Source organism: Carcharhinus amblyrhynchos, chromosome 6 (genome assembly GCF_965287045.1).
Source record: "Carcharhinus amblyrhynchos chromosome 6, sCarAmb.v2.hapA, whole genome shotgun sequence".
NCBI classification, from domain to species: domain Eukaryota; kingdom Metazoa; phylum Chordata; class Chondrichthyes; order Carcharhiniformes; family Carcharhinidae; genus Carcharhinus; species Carcharhinus amblyrhynchos.
In genome coordinates, this window is record NC_137329.1 from 21,580,822 (window position 1) to 21,601,481 (window position 20,660).

Here is a 20,660-nt window from a genome sequence, read left to right on the forward strand (position 1 = left end):
GAGGGAGGGTTTGGAGGACTGTGATGCGGGGGAGGGGGCCTGTAATTGAATAAAGGGAATGTGAATGGGGATTTAAAGTATTTAAAGATGGGGAGGGGTCATGGGTTGCGGGCAGGTGAAGAAAGGGTCGCAATCTTCCCCAAAGATCACTTGACTGGGATGCTGCAAACTGCACATACTCCTATGTGGCCAAAGTCTTCTGCCTTGATTTATACTCCCTTGGAATGGTAATCTCCGACCACAAGAGGCAGCAGTGAGCAGGTCAGTGCCAAGCATCCTCTATGTATGTGCTCCTGGCGTGAATCCACTTGCAGATGAGGTTCCTTCACTTGTGAGCAAGACAAGATATTGGATATGGATTGATTAGCTACAAGACAGACAGAGATACTAATAGACCAGGGCCTCCAGTGAACAGTCTACAAAGAAGAGACTAAAATCAGGAGTACATAAGAACATAAGAAATAGGAGCAGGAGTAGGCCATCTGGCCCTTCGAGCCTGCCCCGCCATTCAATAAGATCATGGCTGATCTGTCGTGGCTCAGTTCCACTTTCCCGCCCTCTCCCCATAACCCTTAATCCCCTCTCTTATCAAAAACCCATCAACCCGCTTCTTAAAAATATTTAGCGAGGCAGCCTCCACCACTTCAACGGGCAGAGAATTCCAGAGATTCACCACCCTTTGAGTGAAGAAGTTCCTCCTCAACTCCGTTCTGAACCGCCCCCCCTTTATCTTGAGGCTGTGCCCCCTAGTCCTACTGTCTTTTTTGAGCGGGAAGAGTCTTTCCACCTCTATCCTATCCATCCCATTCATCATCTTATACGTCTCAATGAGATCTCCCCTCATTCTTCTAAACTCTAACGAGTACAAGCCTAGTTTATTCAGCCTCTCCTCATAGCTCAACCCCCTCAACTCCGGTATCAGCCTAGTAAACCTCCTCTGCACTCCCTCCAGGGCCAAAATATCCTTGCGCAGGTGCGGCGCCCAAAACTGCACACAGTACTCCAGCTGCGGCCTCACCAATGCCCTATACAGCTGCAGCAAGACCTCCCTACTTTTATATTCAATCCCCCTCGCTATGAAGGCCAGCATCCCATTCGCCTTCCTGACCACCTGCTGCACTTGCAGGCTGGGTTTTTGCGACTCATGCACAAGGACCCCGAGGTCCCTCTGCACCGTCGCCTGCTGCAGTTTTTCGCCACGTAAGTAATAGTCCTTCCTACCATTCTTCCTACCAAAGTGGACCACCTCACACTTGCCAACATTAAATTCCATTTGTACAGCAGGATAAAACTGACTTCTTGAATTGGGATTGTTTTTAAATTGTGCCAGATCAGGTTGTAAAGCCCATATGTGTCAAATGCAGGGAAATACCGGTGAATGAGTGAACGAGTCCTGAAGTTGGGCCAATTGGTAAAAGTGAATCTCGGGAAAGAAAGTTGGGAATGCACTGATGATTTAAGGATTGGAGTGAGTTGAAGAGAGATTTGTTCATTCAGAGGTTGATGGAGGTATTGTAGAGGCAGAAACTTTAATTACGTTTAAACATACCTCGATAGGCACTTGAAGCTCTGTAATTTACAAGAGCTGGAAGGTGTGATTAGGCTGGACAACTCTTTTTCGTGATGTGGAGATGCCGGTGTTGGACTGGGGTAAACACAGTAAGAAGTCTGACAAACCTGGTGTTGCCAGACTTCTTACTGTGACAACTCTTTTTCAGCAGGCATTGGCACAGTGGGCTGAATGGCCTCCTCCCATGGCAGGGATTTTCAATGGCCCGAATTTTTTTGGGTGCGGGATCTTGCATTGTGCCCCACCAACTCCCGAGTGCCCCGCAGCCAGTTTACCCTCCAGTGATTGACTGCGGGCAGGTCTACTGGCCATCACTCGGGAGAAAAAAATCCATCTTAGAGAGATGTTGGCCAACCTTGTTGGCCCAGTAACTGTGCCGACAGCTCTGTAATGGGCAGAACAGAAGGCTCAAGAAAATGTTGGTGACTAAGTGGATAAACCAGAGGCCCAGGAAAGTTCAGGGGGCCACAAGGCTTACGAAGGACAGGGGCTGGTGAAAATCAAGAGGGAATAACTTCGGAAGGCGGCTTCTGATGGAGGCAAGTTTCCCATCTGAGGATCTGCCTGCCCCAGTGTAAAATCGCTGTATGGTCGGACAGGTGGAAACCCAGATGGAATCCCAATCCTTCAATCTCATGCTGCCCCCCCTTCCCCCGACTCCCGCCTAAAACCTTGCCAGCAGAGGAGTGTAAAAGTCTGGCCCAGGTTTCCCTTAGAGCTGTAGAAAGCTTTGATAACTGCTTGAGCAAAGTTAAGTACTGACTGCCCTGGAAGCTGAAGCACTTTGCCAGCTGTGCCTAGCCGAAGATTTGGGCTCTGTGACCAAACCACACCCATGTCTAGAGAACTCCATTAAGTGCAGACTTGGAGAGACACCAAACGTTCTGGAGCTTGATCTTGGAGACAAAAGTCGGTGTAAACTTTTCCCAGCACAGGTTTCCCCACCCGTTAACAACAAAGAGAAAGATACACTTACCAGCTCTGAAGGGATCTATTCTTCGACGTCTCCATGCATGACCTCCTCCCTCACCCAGTCAAGCTGTCTTTATTCCCATCGCTATCTAATTGATACTGCATTCAGCTTTGGTCTCCTTACCTCAGGAGGGATATACTTGCCTCAGAAGGAAGTGCAGCAAAGGTTCACCTGACTGCCTCCTGGGGGTAAGGGGGCTCTCCTTTGGGGAGAGATGAAGTCAGGTGGGGATCTTGCATCGCGTCCAACTGACTCTGAGTGCTGAGCAGCTAATTTACCCTCGAGTGATGGTTGCTATGAGGCCTCATAGCAACAGGAACCTCGGCTCAATTCCAGCCTTGGGTGACTTTCTGTGTGGAGTTTCCACTGTTTGTGGGAGTGGCGGGGGGGGGGGGGGGGGGGGGGGGAGAAGGGAGGGGGGGGGGAGGGAGGGGGGGGGGGTTGGGTGCATGCCAGAACAGTGATCTTTCTGCATAGACTAAATTTGTTAAACCTGTAAATTTCTCTTGACCAATTTATTATTTTTTATTGAGATGCAAAAATAGTCGTGGTTGCAAGGAACGCTTCAGAAACTCATTGCTAGCACCATCTTGTGAGCAAAGCCTGCAGTGCACCGTGACTGTTGACATGGCAAAATTTAATGGCTGTCACAATGTTTGGTCAGGTCTTTTCTGTTAACAGAAAGTTGAGGGCACGATAAAAAAGAGTTTCAGTAAGTAGATCAATTGCTGACATTTCCCCTTACCTTCCCTTCGAAAAAAGAATCTGTGATAGACTGTTTGAAACTGTAAATGGAGTTTTTCTTCAAGGGATTTTTTTTTCACAATGTTCTGCTTTTAGAGAATGATGAGGTGTGACCGTGAGCCTGTCAGTTTTATTGATTCGGGCATTTTGTTTGTTCCTGGTTTGAGGATCGGCTTTTGTATAAATTTTTAATTCCCCTGTGAATTATTTTAACACCTGGCATTAACCCTAAATTACTCGTATAAAAGCAAATTCAAGTATGACTTCCATCCTTATAAACAAAATGCATTTATTAAAAAAGTCAATGCAGATGACAACATTTGAAACAAAATAAAAATGTGTGTATATATGTAGTGCTGCTTTAAAGTACTCTGCAGTGTTATAATGCTGCCAATTTGCACATTAGATATTACAAACACCATAGAATCATACAGCGCAGAAGAGGCCCTTCAGCCCATCGAGTCCATACCGACACATTAGAAGCACCTGAATTTCCACCTAATCCCATCTGCCAGCACTTGACCCATAGCCTTGAATCCAAGGTGCAAGTGCACATCCAGGTACATTTTAAAGGATGTGAGGCAACTTGCCTCTACCATCCTCCCAGGCAGCGCATTCCAGACTGTCGTCACCCTCTGGGTAAAAAGGTTTTTCCTCACATCCCCTCTAAACCTCTAGCCCATCACCTTGAACCTATGTCCCCTCGTGAATACTAAGGGGAACAGCTGCTCCTTACCCACTCTGTCCATGTCACTCATAATCTTGTTCACTTTGATCAGGTTGCCCCTCAGTATTCTCTACTTCAACGAAAATGACCCAAACTTAACCAACCTCCCTTCATAACTTAAGTGTTCCATCCCAGGCAGGGGATGGAAATTCCTCTGCACCGTCTCCAGTGCAATCACATCCTTCTCACAATGCGGCAACCAGAACAGCGCACAGTACTCTAGCTGTGACCTCACCACAGTTCTATACAACTCCAACATGACTTCCCTGCATTTATAATCTATGCCTCAATTGATAAAAGCAAGTGTCCCATATGACTTTTTCATCACCCAACTAACATGCCCTTCCACCTTCAGAAATCTATGGACCTCCACACCAGGGTCCCTTTATTCCACAGATCTTTCCCTTGTCCTACCATTCATTAAATGCCTCCTTGTCAAATGACTCCTTCCAAAGTGTACCACCTCACACTTTTCAGGGTTAAATTCCGTTTGCCACTTATCTGCCCATTTGACCGTCTTGTCTATATCTTCTTGTAGCTCAAGACACTCCACCTCACCGTTAACCACCTGGCCAATCTTTGTATCATCCGCAAATTTACTAATTCCACCCCCACATAGTCATCAATGTCATTTATATAAATGATGAATGATAGGGCACTAAAACAGATCCCTGTGGTATGCCACTGGACACTGGCTTTCAGTCACTAAAGCAGCCTTTTATCATCACCCTCTGTCTCCTACAGCAGAGCCAATTTTGAATCTACTTTATCAAATGACCCTGTATCGTATGTGAATTTACCTTCTTTACAAGTCTCCCACGTGGGATCTTGTCAAAGGTTTTGCTGAAGTGATGACCATATAATCTGCTTTTTAGTGACATTGATTGAGGGATGAACATTGGCATCAGGGAGAGCTCCCTTTTTTTGTCAAAATAAATGTCAATAGTCCACTGAGAGAGCAAATTGAGTCTCAGTCTCATCCAGAATGCACTGGGCGGAATCTTGCTGAGGCCAGAAGGCCAGAGAGGGATACACACTGCCTCTTTTTGGGAGGGTTCGCTGAGCTACAAGCCAATCAGGCTGTAACAAGACCAGAGGTGGGCCTTCCCCTGGAATCTAGACCCGGGGTGTGCAAGTCTTACCTGCTGAGAGCTGCTGGCCAATCAGAGGCTGGCAGCTTTTGTGCTCAGCAGCGCCCCTATGGCAGCTACCGGAAGGACAGGCACCAGAAACCCAGATCCAAGGTCAATAATGTGGTGGGGGGTGGAGGAGGTTTGGGGCGGGTAGTGTTGCAGGGAGAAGGGTGTAGGAGGATCAGTGGCAAGGGAAGGAGAGTGACTTACAGCAAATCTTTCCTCCCAACCCCTACCTCCAGCCACCCCTTCCCAATGTCCAGTCTCTCAACAAGACACTGAGTGCCTTTGATCATGAGCCCCCTATCCCCCATCTCCAAGATTCCGATCATTACCTTCCATAGATCAGCTTTCCCTCAGTCCTGCAGTGGGTGTGGCCTCTGTGCTCAAGTCTCTGGGGTGAAATCTGAATTCAAAACCTTCTGACTCAGAGCCAGACATTGAGCCCAGACTGTACAGGTGTCCATTCGGATTGCTTGGATGCTGATGCTATTTCAGCTGTTTGTTAATTCTGTGTCTTCAGGCTGCCCACCACATTAACTTGTCCTGCCAGTTCTAATGACATCACCTATATCCCCAATGACCACATTAACACCCTGATGACACCATTGATGCTCACAATGATGTCAGCAATATCTGTAAAGACAGCGTCAACACCTGTGGTGACACCATAAACATCTGCAATGACAGCGTCAACACCTGTGGTGACACCATAAACATCTGCAATGACATCATCCACACCGTAATGAGAATATCAGCACCCACAATGACATAATCGGCACCCAAAACAGCAACATTGGCTCTTGCAATGACATCAGCAAGCATACGTTATTTAATCCAGAAAATTAAATGGATCCAACACAAAAAGCAAGCTTAAGTTCATCAGAATTCTTTGCAACTCTTTGACCTTTCGAGAAACCCTGATAGTGAAGGTGCCTGTGTCATGTATGTTGGAATTGAGTTCTATAACAATCTGGGGGAATGGGACACAGTTCTGTGGTTGAATAATTAAGCGAGATTAATAGTGCCTGATGTAACCTTTGTTGTTATTGCGACAATTGTTCTGGCAGCGTGTACATTTTTAAAACATTGCCTCTCTTGCCCTTTACGTATTCCTTGAGCATGTTTAACAAGGGAAGAAGGTTGTAATTAAGTGCTTCATTTGCAATTACAGGAAGCCTTCCCTATGAATATAAAATAGTCATCGCTGGAAACCATGAACTGACGTTTGATAAGGACTTCATTGCTGAGCTGGTGAAGCAGGACTACTACCGCTTCCCATCTGTCTCCAAGTTGAAGCCCGAGGACTTTGACAATGTCCAATCACTCCTGACCAATTGTATTTACGTACAAGACTCGGAGGTAACGGTGAAAGGATTTCAAATATATGGCACACCATGGTAAGTTTTAACTTGATATTCAGCTGGCTTATGATATGTCTATTCACAACCAGGAAGCTTTTATTCTACATTGTGCCTTCATTAACTGTTAAATCATAGAATGGCTACAGAGCAGGAGGAGGCCATTTGGCCCATCACATTTGTGCTGTCTCTGTAAGAGCAGCTGAGCTAGTCCCGCATCCCTGCCTGTTGCTTTGCCTTTATTTTCTTTTCAGGTGTCTATCAAATTGCTTTTTGAAAGCCGCGATTGTTTCTGTCACCGCCCCCACAGGCAGCACCTTCCAGCTCCTGACCACTGGCTGCATCAAAAAAGGTTTTTCCTCACGTCTTTATTGGTGAGGGCAAGAAATTGCTTCGGAGGTTTGAGAAGATTGTCCACTACTGTGTTGTCCAGCAGGGCTCCTTGCATTTTGTTTACTCGAGCCGTTTTGACTGGTCTAAAAAGTGGACTATTTCAGGGGAAGAGAGTTCTGGCTGTTGGTGCAATTCTGACATAAACCACATCCCCGGAAGAGATGAAACAATCAATTGATGTGTGGATTGTGTTGTAGCTTTGCAGCATTCAAGTATCGTCTAAACACTAAAGCAGAGCTCGAGTTGCATGAATTGATGAGTTTATCACAAACAAATTTTAAAAAAAAACCACACTGCCAGCAATTTATAAAGCAAGGTAAAAATAGGATGGGACTTGATGTGAGCTCAGGATGTCCCAGTGTGCTTTGCAACCGACAAGTACTTTTTAAAGTTTATTTATTAATGTCACAAGTAAGCTTACATTAGCACTGCAGTGAAATTACTGTGAAAATCCCCTAATCGCCACACTCCAGCCCCTGTTCGGGTACACTGAGGGAGAATTTAGCATGGCCAGCACATCTTCCAGACTGTGGGAGAAAACCAGAGCACCTGGAGGAAACCCACGCAGACACGGGGAGAACATGCAAACTCCGCACAGACAGTGACCCAAGCCGGGAATCGAACCCAGGTCCCTGGCACTGTGAGGCAGCAGTGCTAACCGCTGTGCCACCATGGCCCCTGGTGTAAGGCACAGAAATGTGGCAGCCAAATTGCACATAGCAAAATCCCACAAACAGCAACGTGAAAATGATCAGGGCTGAAATCCTGCGGCCATTCCCGCCCTGCCACGGCTGCCAGCGAGGATGGAGAATTTGGTGTTCAGCCAAATCATAGCTGCGGGACTGGAGAATCTCAGCTGTGGGCGAGGTCGGGGAATCGCGGCCCCAGATCTTTGTTCAGTGATATTACTAGAGGGATAAATATTCAGCCGGCCACTGGACAGAACACCCCACACCTTTTTATTATTTATTCATAGGGTAAAGACTTTGCTGACAAGGCCAACATTTATTAACCATCCATAATTGCCTTTGGGAAAACCATATATCATAGAATCCCTACAGTACAAAAGGAGGCCATTTGGCCCATCTGTCGGCAGTGACTCTTCAATGGAGCATCTCCTCCACTACTCCATGTATTTATCCTGCTAATCCCTCTGACCTACACATCCTAAGATCCTCATGGTGAGCTAAGCATGGCCAATCAACCTAGCCTGCACATCTTTGTGGCAGGAAACTAGTGCACTTGAAGGAAACCCACACTGCCACAGGGACAACGTGCAAACTCCACATAGACACCCAAGGCCGGAATTGAACTTGACTCCTTGGCGCTGTAAGGCAGCAGTATGAACCACTGTGCCACCATGCTGCCCCAGAAGGTGGGAAGGGGAAGATAGTGGTGAGCTATCTTCTTGAGTTTGTTGCTAGAAAGTGCCCCATTGTTGTTGGTCTGGAATCACTCAGAGGCCCAGACTGGAAAAGAAAGGCAGATTCTCTCCCCTAAAGGACATTAGAGAACCATTTGGATTTTTACAACAATCCAATAGTTACTTAGTCACCATTTTCATTTTAGATTTATTTAATTCAATCTAATTTCCATGGCTGCCATGGTGGGATTTGAACTCATATTTGCAGGTGCAGGTATCTGGATTACTAGTCCAGTAACATAACCACTATTGCTGCACCTTTTGAACCTTTTGTGCCCATTTGGGAAGGCAGATGGACCTCAGTTTGATGTCTCTTCTGAAAGATAGATCCTCTGACATTGCAGCACCCTCTCAGTACTACATTGGAAGCATTGTCGTAGACTATGGGCTCAAACCTTTGGGGTGAGTGAGAATGACAGCCACTGAGCCATGAGTGACACACGAGTGTAACATTTAATAATAACATGAATGGTGTTAAGCATCTACCACCAGAGTTTAAATGATTGGGTCTAAAGGTTGACCCAACTAACTGAGCATGTCCACTGGAGTTTTTTGATTTGATTTATTATTGTCACATGTATTAGCATACCGTGAGAAGTATTGTTTCTTACACGCTCTACAGTTGGAAATATATTGCAGGAGACATTGGCTGCATTTGTTTTGACTTTTGTGGAATGTCTCATTTCCAACTAGGGGCTGAAGAGGATGAACTAATCTGGCCAGCCCAGCATCTGGCCATTTCCATTTTGCCCGAGGCAGAGAGCAGCAGTTTGTGTGCAGAGCTCTGTAACCAGTCCCAATGCCAAAGGAAGCTGTCGGATAGGCAGTGATGAAGATAAGACAAAGACGAGCTGGAAAAATAGCAGATAAATAATGGAATTGTTGAATGATACAGCACAGGATGCGGCTGTTAAAGCCATGCACCCTGTGCTGTCTCTTCGCAAGAGCTTTCCAATTAGTCAAGAGCAAAAATTTGCATTTGTATAGTGCCTATTAATAATGTCCTGATGTGCTTCATCAGAGTTGCTCGAAGCCTCCAAAGCATTCATTAGGTAGGTGACCATTAGTCAGTGAATTGGGATGTAAGGAGCGTCTTTAAGGAGGGAAGAGACTTGTAGAGGGTCAATGAGGGAATTTTAGAGCCTAGGGCCTCGGCAGCTGAAAGCACAGCAGCCAACGTTAGAGACTTTTCTATTGGTTTCTTTCGTGTGGGTGCCATTGGCCAGTCCACCATTTGTTCCAAATCCCTAATTGCTTTTGATTGTATGGCTGCATCCATCCAGTGCAGGTAGACCCACAGTACTGACAGGGGTTCAGTCTGGAACACGACACAGTGGAAGAACCCTGATTAAGTTCCAAGTCAGGATGATGTGCGGCTTGGAGGAGAATTTACAGTGCTGGTATCCCAATGCATCTGCTGTCCTTGTCCTTAGGGTGATAGGAGTCAGAGATTTGGAAGGTGCAGTCGAAGGAGCTTTGGTGAGTTGCTGCAGCAGGTAGTATATCACCATTTGGTTTCATTGGTTAGAACATTGGATACAGGAGTTGGGACACCTTGTTGAAGTTGTACAAGACATTAATAAGGCCACACTCGGAATACTGTGTACAATTCTGGTCACCCTATTATTACTAAACTAGAAAGAGTGCAGAAAAGATTTACTAGGATGCTACTGGGACTTGATGGTTTGAGTTATAAGGAGAGGCTGGATAGAATGGGAGTTTTTTCTCTGGCACGTAGGGGGCTTTGGGGTGATTTTACAGAGATTTATAAAATATTGAGGGGCATAAATCATTTTCATTTTAGATTTATTTAATTCAATCTAATTTCCATGGCTGCCATGGTGGGATTTGAACTCATATTTGCAGGTGCAGGTATCTGGATTACTAGTCCAGTAACATAACCAATATTACTGCACCTTTTGAACCTTTTGTGCCCATTTGGGAAGGCAGCATCTTTTCCCAAAGGTGGAGGAATTAAAATTAGAGGGCATGGGTTTAAGGTGAGAAGGAGAGATACAGAAGGGTCCAAAGGGGCAATTGTTCCACACAGAGGGTAGTGAGGGAATTTCAGCTGTTAGATGTAGCCTGGAACAAGCTGCTAGAGGTAGTAGTAGAGGTGAGTACAATTTTGTCTTCTAAAAAGCATTTAGACAGTTACATGGGTCAGGTGGGTATGGAGGGATACGGGCCAAACACGGGCAATTGGGACTAGCTTAATTGTTCAAAAAAAGGATGGCATGGACAAGTTGGGCCGAAGGGCCTGTTTTCATGTTGTAAACCTCTATGACTGTATATACCATTGTCACTGTGCATCAGTGGTAGAGGGGGTGAACATTAAAATGGGATGCTCTAAAGGCTAGAATTGTCGGATGACAGAGATTCCAGAGGTGTGTAGGCTTGGAAAATGTTACATGACAAAAACTGAGGATTGGCCGGGGGCCAACCTAGGACAGTGAGCGCGGTGGTGATATGTCAATGGGGATTGGTGTGAGTTAGGACATGGGTGTCAAGATTACAGATAAATTTGTGTAGGGAAGAAGATAGGATACTGGCTAGGAGAGCATTGGAAAATCAAGTCTAAACGTTGCGGAAGTATAAATGAGCTGCAGATGGTATCAGATAACAGTGTAGATGGGCGATTTTACAGACAGAGTAGGTATGTGATCAGAAACGGATGCCAAAGCTAAATACAATATCAAGGTTACAAATTTTGGTTCAGGTTCAGTTAGTCGCAAGTGACTGGCAGCAGGACGACAGAGGGCAAGAAATCAGTGGCTTCTTTCTTCCCAATGTTCAGTTGAAGAAAATCTTTACTCGTCCAGCTCAGGGTTCAAGAGAAGTGGTGCCTGGGTCTCATCAATCGGCATTAATAAACTCATTATCTCACTGCTGTTTGTGGGAGCTTGCTGTGCACAAATTGGCTGCCATGTTTCCTGCATTACAATAGTGACTACAATTCAAAAGGACTTAATTGGCTGCCTTACAGCGCCTGAATCCCAGGTTCAATGCCGGCATCAGGTCGCTGTGGAGTTTGCACCTACGTGGGGTTAGGGCCTTGGAGGGATTGTGGTCGGTGTAGACTCGATGGGCCAAATGGCAGCCACCGGTACTATAAGGATTCTATGATTCTAAAGTGTTTTGGGATCCCTTGAGATCACAAAAGGTGCTGTGGAAAAGCTACTGTTTCTTTTACTTCTTTAAATTAGGAAGAGTTCTATTTTCCACCCCCTTCCCCCTCCATGTTCTCCTAAACCGGTGCAAAATAACATTCCTCGAATTATAAACAGCAATGGATTTCAGCCTGGATGTGGAACAAGGAGTGGGGCATTTTCTTTCACAATATTGATGGGCCACTCTCTTAGGGTTAAAGGAAGATGGTTAGTTAAAGTTATAAGATGCTTCCATCATGGTGCACTCATTTCACAGTGTCCCATTCTAGAAACAAAGAAGATAGGAGAAGAAGGAGGCCATTTGGCCCTTCGAGTCTGCTCCGCTATTCATTACGATCATGGCTGATCATCCAACTCCATAGCCTAATCCTGCTTTTTCCCCGTAACCTTTGATTCCAATCGCCCCAAGTGCTATATCCAGCTGCCTCCATTCGTCATGTAGAGTCCTAGTTTCTAGGGAATATAATTATTTCCTGATAATAATTTCCATTATTCCAGTGCATTTGGATGTACTTGTTCTATAGTAAACTGGGAGACCCACACAATGCTCTGTTACGTAGTTCCTATCCTACACCAAATTAGATGATAGCCCTGAAAATCCTCTACAATCAGTGCATAACTCAAACTAAATGACTTGAGCTTTTAATCCCAGCGTAATAGATACATTCTTTACTGATGAAACAAACAAGAATTTTATACACCACGCTGAACATCCTTGGGCAAGTCACAGGGGCGCCATCAGCCAAAAAATTGATGGTGCCAAAAAAGGAGATGTAACAGTTTTTGACAGCATGGGGCGGCACGGTGGCACAGTGGTTAGCACTGCTGCCTCACAGTGCCAGGGACCCGGGTTCAATCCTGGCCTTGGGTGACTGATTGGAGTTTTTATGTTCTTCCCATGTCAGCATGGATTTCCTCCAGGTGCTCTGATTTCCACCAATACTTCAATGACGTACATATTAGGTTGATTGGCTATGCTAAATTACCCCTAAGTGTCAGGGAGATTAGCACGGTAAATACGCAGGGTTACAGGGATAGGGCCTGAGTGGGATTGTTGTTGGTAAGGCTTGATGGGCCGAATGGCCTCCTTCTGCACTGTATCATGGAATCATATCCGACAGTGCAAAAGGAGGCCATTCGGCCCACCAACTCTGCACCGATCACTATCCCACCTGGGCCCTATCCCTATAATCCCATGCATTTACCATAGCTATCCCCCCTGATGCTAAGGGGCAATTTAGCATGACCAATCCACCTAACCCTTTGGACTGTGGGTGGAAACCGGAGCACCTGGAAGAAACTCACGCAGACACAGGGAGAATGTGCAGACTCTGCACGGACAGTGACCCAAGCCGGGAATCGAACCCGGGTCCCTGGTGCTGTGAGGCAGCAGTGCTAACCACTGTGCCACCGTGCTGTAGGGATTCTATGGGTGGAATTTCCTGTGGTGAGCGGGACACGGACCACGCAAAGGCCTGTTGACCTGGGGCGGGATTTTCCGGTCTTGGGTCAAGCTTGGCTGGAAAACCCCACCCCTTGATTCTATCATCTTAAAATGAGGAGAGAGAGGCAGCGAGGTTCAGGGAGGGAATTCCAGAGCTTAGAAAGCTGAGGGGAGAGCTGCCAATGGTGGAGCCAAGACAGTGAGCAATGCGCAAGAGGCCAAGATTTGGGAGATCATGGACGTTACGGAAATAGGGAAGGCCGAGGCTGCGGAGAGATTTGAGCACTAAGATGTGAATTTTAAATTTGAGTCTTTAGTAGCCCAGATGACCATCAGTGAGCCGGGGAGCGGAAGGGATTTGGAGTGAGTTAGGGAATGCAGGCAGCACAGTGTAGGATGAGCTCAAGTTTACAGATGAGCAAATGAATATTTAAAGATCAGAATTTTTAAAAATCATTTGGCTGGGGAAGCAGTTATCGTTCAATGTCAAGGTCAACAATATCAGACTGAGGAATGGTAGCTCCAGGCTACAAAACCAGACAACAGTCATTTCCAGGTTGCTATTTACCCATCTCGCCCGTACTCTGTTGTGGGGTCCACAGTTAAAACATCAACCCTGTTCTGTTTTTACTAGGCTTGCTGTAGTTTTATTATCAGATTTCAGCCTTTGTGGTCTCTCTTCGCGTCTCGCCCTGTTCCTGACATCTACCCAAACTGTTCACCCTCAGCACATTTAACCACTTTTGTTTTTGTAGCCTTTCCCCTTGATACAGCTGACTTACAGGAGACCTGCTTTTGAGTAGTTTGGGGAGGCTTTGCTAAAGGAGGCCACAGCCTGTGCTGCGATATCAGTTTACAACAGTGCAGCACAACCCTTTGATGTTACTCCATTAGACTAAATAACAGCAGGAGAGCTCAGCGCCACCCTATGTACTTTTACAAGCCACCATTTCAGCCCAAGCCTATAACATGGCTGTATCCTTTCCAATAAACTTAATAGTCTGAAGTCCCGATTTCTAGGCAACTTCATTAATTTTCAATTACCGATTCCATTATTCCAGTTTTGTTTCCATGTCAGTTATTGCTTGTACTAAAGGAGGGCAAACATGTAACTGGTTTACATCGCAATCTTCTTCTGTTTTAGCAGAGACAAGAAAGCTCCCAGGTTAAGAACAGCATATTACGTTCAAAAGGCCTGTCTCACTAAGTGTTTGCACACCGACGCTAAACTAAAGTCTTGAGGACATGAGGCTTTAGAAATCCTTTCATTCCTTTGAGAATCATAGGATCCCTGCAGTGCAGAAGGAGGCCATTTGGCCCATTGAGTCTGCACCAACATATATCCCACTCATCCCTACCACTGTAACCCCACGTATTTACCTTGCTAATCCTCCTGATACTAATGGGCAATTTAACCTGGCCAATCAACTTAATATTTTAGGAGTGTGGGAGGAAACCGAAGCATCCGCAGAAAACACACGCAGACACAGGAAGAATGTGCAAACTCCACACAGACACTCACTCAAAGCCAAATGGAACCCAGGTCCCTGGCGCTGTGAGGCAGCAGTGCTGGTCCAAGTACAAAAGTACAGAGCTTCAACCTTTATAAAACACTGTTCAAGCTTCAGCTAGAGTGTGACTTTCAGTTTCGGTGTCCCACTTTAGGATTCAGGTCTTGGAGAAGCTTGAGAGGACATTTGCTACCTACCCATGTCAGTGCTGTGGAGTCTCTGCAGTGGGGAAGGAGGCCATTTGGCCCATCGAGCCTCCACTGACACTCCGAAAGAACCATTCAGTTCCAGGCCAGGCTGGGGTGGGCGTAAAAAAGGGGGAGGCAGTGGCACAGTGGAACTATCGATGGACTAGCAATCCAGAGACCTAGTGTGATGCTCTGGAAACCCAGGTTCGAATCCCACCATGGCAGATGGTGAAATTTGAATTCAATAAAAATCTGGAATTAACCGTCCAATGATGACCTTGAAACCATTGTCGATTGTCTGAAAAACCATCTGGTTCATTAATGTCCTTTACGGAAGGAAATCGGCTTACCTGGCCTGGCCTACATGTGACTCCAGATCCGCACCAATGTGATTGACTCACAAATGCCCTCTGAAATGGAAGGCAGTTCGGGATGGGCAATAAATGCTGGCCCCCGGCAGTGATGCCCTGTAAAACTGGCAGGCAGGCCTGTAATCAGCAGGCAGCGATCGAAGGACACTGGCAAATGGGCCAGAGAGGGCATAAAAAAAATGTGTTTTTATCCAGTTAGTTGGTCACAACATGGGGAAGAAAGCCTCTTCAAGTTAGACCCAGGGTTTAGTGTCTCAGCCAAAAGCCTCCACTTCTGACAGTGCAGCACCCTCTCCGTACCCCACTGGGATGTCAGCCTGAGATTTTCCCCACAGCTTCTGAACCCTGCCATCGGGCTAAAACATGGGCCAGAAGCTCGCGCTGTGAGATTTCCTGCAAATGTCCAATTAATTAATGTCCAGAGTGTAGTCTTTCCGTATGAGGACAGTGCGTGGGCTTTCAAAGCTGGGTGGCTATCCTTTCAGATTGTAAGGGAGTAGCAGGCTGTTGTAGCTGGGACGTAAGGGAGAGACTGCTTCAAAGTACAGGCATACTGCCTCCAACCTTTATAAGTTTGAAATTGAAAGAAATGCTTTTGCAGCTGGGATGATCACTCTGGGGGCTAGAAGCTCCAGGCAGCGGAATCCGTGCCCCCCCCCACAAAGTCCCCTCACCACCCCGGAAAACTTGGAGGCTGACTGGAAAATCCCAGCTGGGCTTCTTATTTTGGCCTTAATACACTCCGAATGAGCCAAAACAGCTGTTACCCGTCTCCCATGCGTAGGTAGTCTTGTGGCTGCCCCATCCCAGCTCCCAGAGCAGGGTTACCCCTGGGAACTGGCACACCAGCCTGCAGCACTGGTTTTAGTGCCCACCCACCTCTGGTCTTTGCCCCAGCTCTTTGGAGTGGGACTCGACCTCGCGTTTTCCGACTGAAGAGCAGTCAGCCACGGAATGACCATCCGAGGTCAGCGATAACAGCATCGAACTCCCTCTGCCCTGCTCTAATAGAAGAGGATTCCCTCCAGCAGTGTTCACTCTTTCACACATCTGTTACTGGGATAGTAATCCAGAGACCTGGCTTCATAATCCAAAAACAGGGGTTCAGATCCCATCAAGGCAGCTGGGGAGTTTAGACTCACTTCATCAAAGGAAGCCATCAAAGAACGAGGAACAATACAGCACAGGAACAGGCCCTTTGGCCCACCAAGCCTATGCTGGTATGCAATTTCTATCCCTCTGTTCACCTCCCATTCATGTATCCATCAAGATACACCTTGAACGTTGCTATTGCGTTTGCCTCCTCCACCGTAGCGACTGTGAAACTACTGGATTGTTGTAAACGTGCAACTGGTCAGTTAATGTGTTTTGTGGAAGGAAATCTGTCGTTCTTGCCTGCTTTGGTTTAAATGAGACTCCAAATGCACAGCAGTGGTTAACTTTTACCTGCTTTCTGGAATGGTCACTCAGATACCACCTTCTGAAGAGCAATCCGGGATAGGTTATAAATTCTGGCTTTGTCACATCCTGTTAAAAAACTTCACCTGTAATGTGCCGCACTCAACATTTAAAATTCAATAGCAACATTTAAAAAGTATTTGGATGAGTACACGAGTGGAAAAGGGTGAGAGGGATATTGGTCAAATGCGGGCAATTAGGACTAGCTGGGAGGGTGCCATGGTCAGCATGGACCGGTTGGGTTGAAGGGCCTGTTTCCATGTTGCATTGCTGTATGGCTCTATGGGTGGAATTTTACAAGAACAGTTCTAAGTGTCTAACTGGCATGAAAATGGGAGAGTTGCAGATCTGTTTTTTGGGCAAGTTTTTACTCCCAATCTTATCCACTTGGTGCATGAAATAGTGGGCTAGAGTGTTCTGAGCAATTAGAGGCATCCCGCCCTACATCTTCCACAAAGCCTTCAACTGTCTGACCCAGTATCTCCTCACGTGAGTGGGTGCCATATTTTGTTTCACAAAGCTCCCGTGACGCGCCTTGGGCCGTGCGATTCGACGCTATAAAAATATAAGTTGTTGTTAATGCTTGTGTCAAAATGGCGGACGTAAGAATGCCGCACGGTGCACTTGAGTCACTCATTCGTTAACATCAGGAAGCAGATCAGTCCTGGCAGGGATGGGAATAATATTTCCCAATTAAATCAACAGCTGAAATTTTTTTTTTGCTGGGTTGCTGTGAAATGAAGTGATCTCAAAAGTCAGGCATTAATAGAAACAAGTGTGATTCAGATGTTTGATGTTGCACTAGATAAACTTGTGTTTCCTGAGAGCCTGCTTAGCTGAACATCTCTACATTCATCCCCCAGACTGAAAATGTATTCTGGCAGTGTCTGCTCTATCTAGTGACCTCAATATGTCAGGACTTGGTGTATTCACTGAGACGGGCAATTACTGTTAGGTTTAGTATGTGCTGTCAGCCTGTGTAATTATGTAATTCAATACCTGCACTGCATTACAGTAATATCTAGTCACGTACAAGGAGAGCTTAGGCCATGACCAGCTTGGCGCATGTTTATTTACATTATTAACATCGGAGGCCCTGTCTCTCTTTTTTTTTGCAATCCTGATTGAAACTCTGTTGGCTTCTGCACTCGAAACACAATCTAAATCAATTTGAGCTTAACCCCTGAAGCCAGTTAGCTTTTTTTTGTTGCTGACTTTGTAGGTTTAACTCTAGCACTGCCCATCCTTTCAAGGCGGGATTATTGTGATTCATTCATACATTTTACATTCTTATTAAATGAAAGGGAGGCTTTGATCCTGGCCAGGCCCGTTGCCATTTGGTTGCAGGCCTCACCCACTCTGTAACCCTGGTTCCTCCTCCAAGTAACAGCTAATTAAGTGCTAATTAAGATTTTGAAAGTTGTACCTTTTATCTGCTGCCTTTTCCAATCTAAATACTCAAAGGCAGCTGGGAAAGGTCTTACTTTTATGCAGCACCTCTCTAGGCTGAGAGGCCGTACCTATCTAGAAAGACTGAACAGGCTAGAACCCTTTACTCCAGGATGGAGAAGGCTAAGGCATGCCCAAATGAGTGACTCTATTAAAGGATTTGCTAGGATAAATTTAAGGGAAGCGTTTATACTTATTGGTGGGGAGGGCTGTGATTGAGGTGGTGGCAAGGAGACCAAAATTAGGAGCCGTAACTATTAGAGGGTCACTTCACCCATAAATCCAATTGGGAATTGATGGCGGCACGGTGGTTAGCACTGCTACCTCATGGCGCCAGGGATCCAGGTTCAATTCCAGCCATGAGTCAGTGCGTGTGTGGAGTTTGCACATTCTCCCCGTGTCTGCGTGGGTTTCCTTCGAGTGCTCCGGTTTCCTACCACAGTCCAAAGATGTGCAGATTAGATGGATTGGCCATGGTAAATTGCCCCTTAGTGTCGGGGGGGACTAGCTAGGGTAAATGTATGGGGTTATGTGGATAGGGCCTTGTGGTCGGTGCAGGCTCAATGGGCCGAATGGCTGCGTTCTGCATTGTAGAATTCTGTGAGAACGCGGGAAAACCCTCTTTATCCGGGGAATGGGGAGGATGCAGAACTGGTTACCATGAGGTGTAATTGAAGTAAATGCTTTTAAGCGGATGCTCGATAAACACATGATGTGCACAGGAAGCTCTTCAAATTAGGGGAATTAGCAGTCAGTCTGTGCATGTGCGCGGTACTGCTCTAAAGTGTTATCCTAAGCTATCATCTCAAGTCCTGGAGCAGGATTTTCCAGCTGTGCTCGCCCCAAAACCGGAAAATCCCACCGGAGGTCAGCAGACCTTCCCGTGGTCCGCTCACCGCCGCTTGCTGCGATTCCCGTGGTGGGACGGATGATAAAATTCCCCCCCTAGAGTGAGTTGTGTGCTTACATACGGGACAGACCAGTGATTGTGTGGGTGGTTACTTCTGGGTGTGCTTATGCTGAGGATTTTGGGTGCAGTGGAAGAGGTGGAGGCCATTCATCCTGTCGCATATATGCCATCTTTCAATAAGTTCATGGCTCACCAGTACATCAACTCAAGTTCCCTGCCTTGGTTCCAGAGCTGTTCAAGTCCCCATCTGTCAGAGTTTTGAAATGTTCAGCTGAGGCCCGGCCTCAGTAGCTTTTTTGGGAGGGAGTTTCAGATCTCCACTACCTTTAGTGCGAAGAGGTGCTTGCTGGTGTCACCCCTGTCTGGCCCAAGGTATTGCCCCTTGTTCGGGACTCTCTGCCCAGTGAAAAGGTGTTTTTCTGTACCTACTCTCCCAAAACCTTTGATCATCTTAAATGAAAACCTCTGTAAAATTACCCCTTAATACTGAAGGAAATACATCCCCAGTCTACGCAAACTGTTCACCTTCAGACAGCAGACTCCACATGCAATCTTCACATCTCCGTATTTGTTTGACCTTTTCATGAACTTACTTGTTTGACACTCCAGTTTTCTTGGAGGTGCAAACCCATTAAAACTAACTGGCTTTTCCTCTCCTGTATTACTGTCTGCAATTTTAATCATTGTCCCTGACTCCTCTTGCTCAGAATTTATTTCTCCGCAAAGTGTTTTTTCACTCATTTATGGAATGTGGGCTTCGCTGGCCGGACCATAATTTGTTCCCCATTCCTAGTTGCCCTAGAGGAGGTGGAAGTGAGCCGCCTTCTTAAACCACTGCAGTCCCTGAGGTGCAGGTACATCCACTGTGCTGTTAGGGACAGAGTTCCAGGATTTTGAAACAGCGAAGGAACAGTGATATATTTCCAAGTCGGGATGGTCAGTGGTTTGGAGACAAACTTCCAGGTGGTGGTGTTCCCTTGTATCTGCTGCCCTTGTCCTTCTAGATGTCTGTGGCTGTGGATTTGGAAGGTGCTGTCTAAGGACCTTGGTGAGTGCCTGGAGTGCATCTTGTAGAGAGTATACACTCTACTGTTCAGAGGCGGTGGAGGGAGTGAATGTTTGTGGATAGTGTTGAGCTTCTTGAGTGTTGGAGCTGCACTCATCCAGGCAAGCAGAGAGTATTCCATCACACTTTCACTTTGGGCGGACATTTTTGGGGAGTCAGGAGGTGAGTTACTCGCCGCAGGATTCCTAGTCTTTGACCTGCTCTTGTAGCATTCGTATTTTATATCGCTAGTCCAGTTCAGTTTCTGGTCAACCCCCAGATGTTGATAGTGGGGGATTCAGCAATGGTAATGCCATTGAATGATGAGGGGTGATGGCTGGATTCTCGCATGTTGGAGGTGGTCACATCTGGCACTTTTGCGACACAAATGTTAGTTGCCACTTGTCAGCCCAAGCCTAGATATTGTCAATGCCTTTCTTGCTGCATTTGGACATGAAAGGTGCCGAACATCAATCATCAATGAACACCTCCACCTCTGATCTTATGATGAAAGAAAGGTCATTACTGAAGCATCTGACGATGGTTGATCCTCAGATACTATCCTCAGGAACCCCTGCAAAGATGTCCTGGAGCTGGGATGACTGACCTCCAACAACCACATCCATCTCTCTTTGTATTTGTGCTGGGTATGACTCCAGCTAATATTCTAAGATTTATTTTCTATCTGGATGACTAACCAATTCGTAGTGCTGTGAAGATATTTACTTTAATCCAGAGTCTGGACTGATTATACAGAGTGTGTGAGAGTGCAAGTCCCATCATTGCATTT

At 46.3% G+C, this 20,660-nt stretch overlaps 1 protein-coding gene across 3 annotated transcripts in view; it reads left to right on the forward strand.

Moving 5' to 3' along the window:
* LOC145343741 (metallophosphoesterase MPPED2) overlaps positions 1 to 20,660 on the forward strand; it is a 176,427-nt gene that overhangs the window by 52,137 nt on the left and 103,630 nt on the right. For all 3 annotated transcript variants that reach the window (XM_080190009.1, XM_080190010.1, XM_080190011.1), the window contains exon 4: positions 6,322 to 6,547. In XM_080190009.1, coding sequence (XP_080046135.1) covers positions 6,322 to 6,547 — 226 coding nt within the window. The remainder of the gene's footprint in view (positions 1 to 6,321; positions 6,548 to 20,660) is intronic.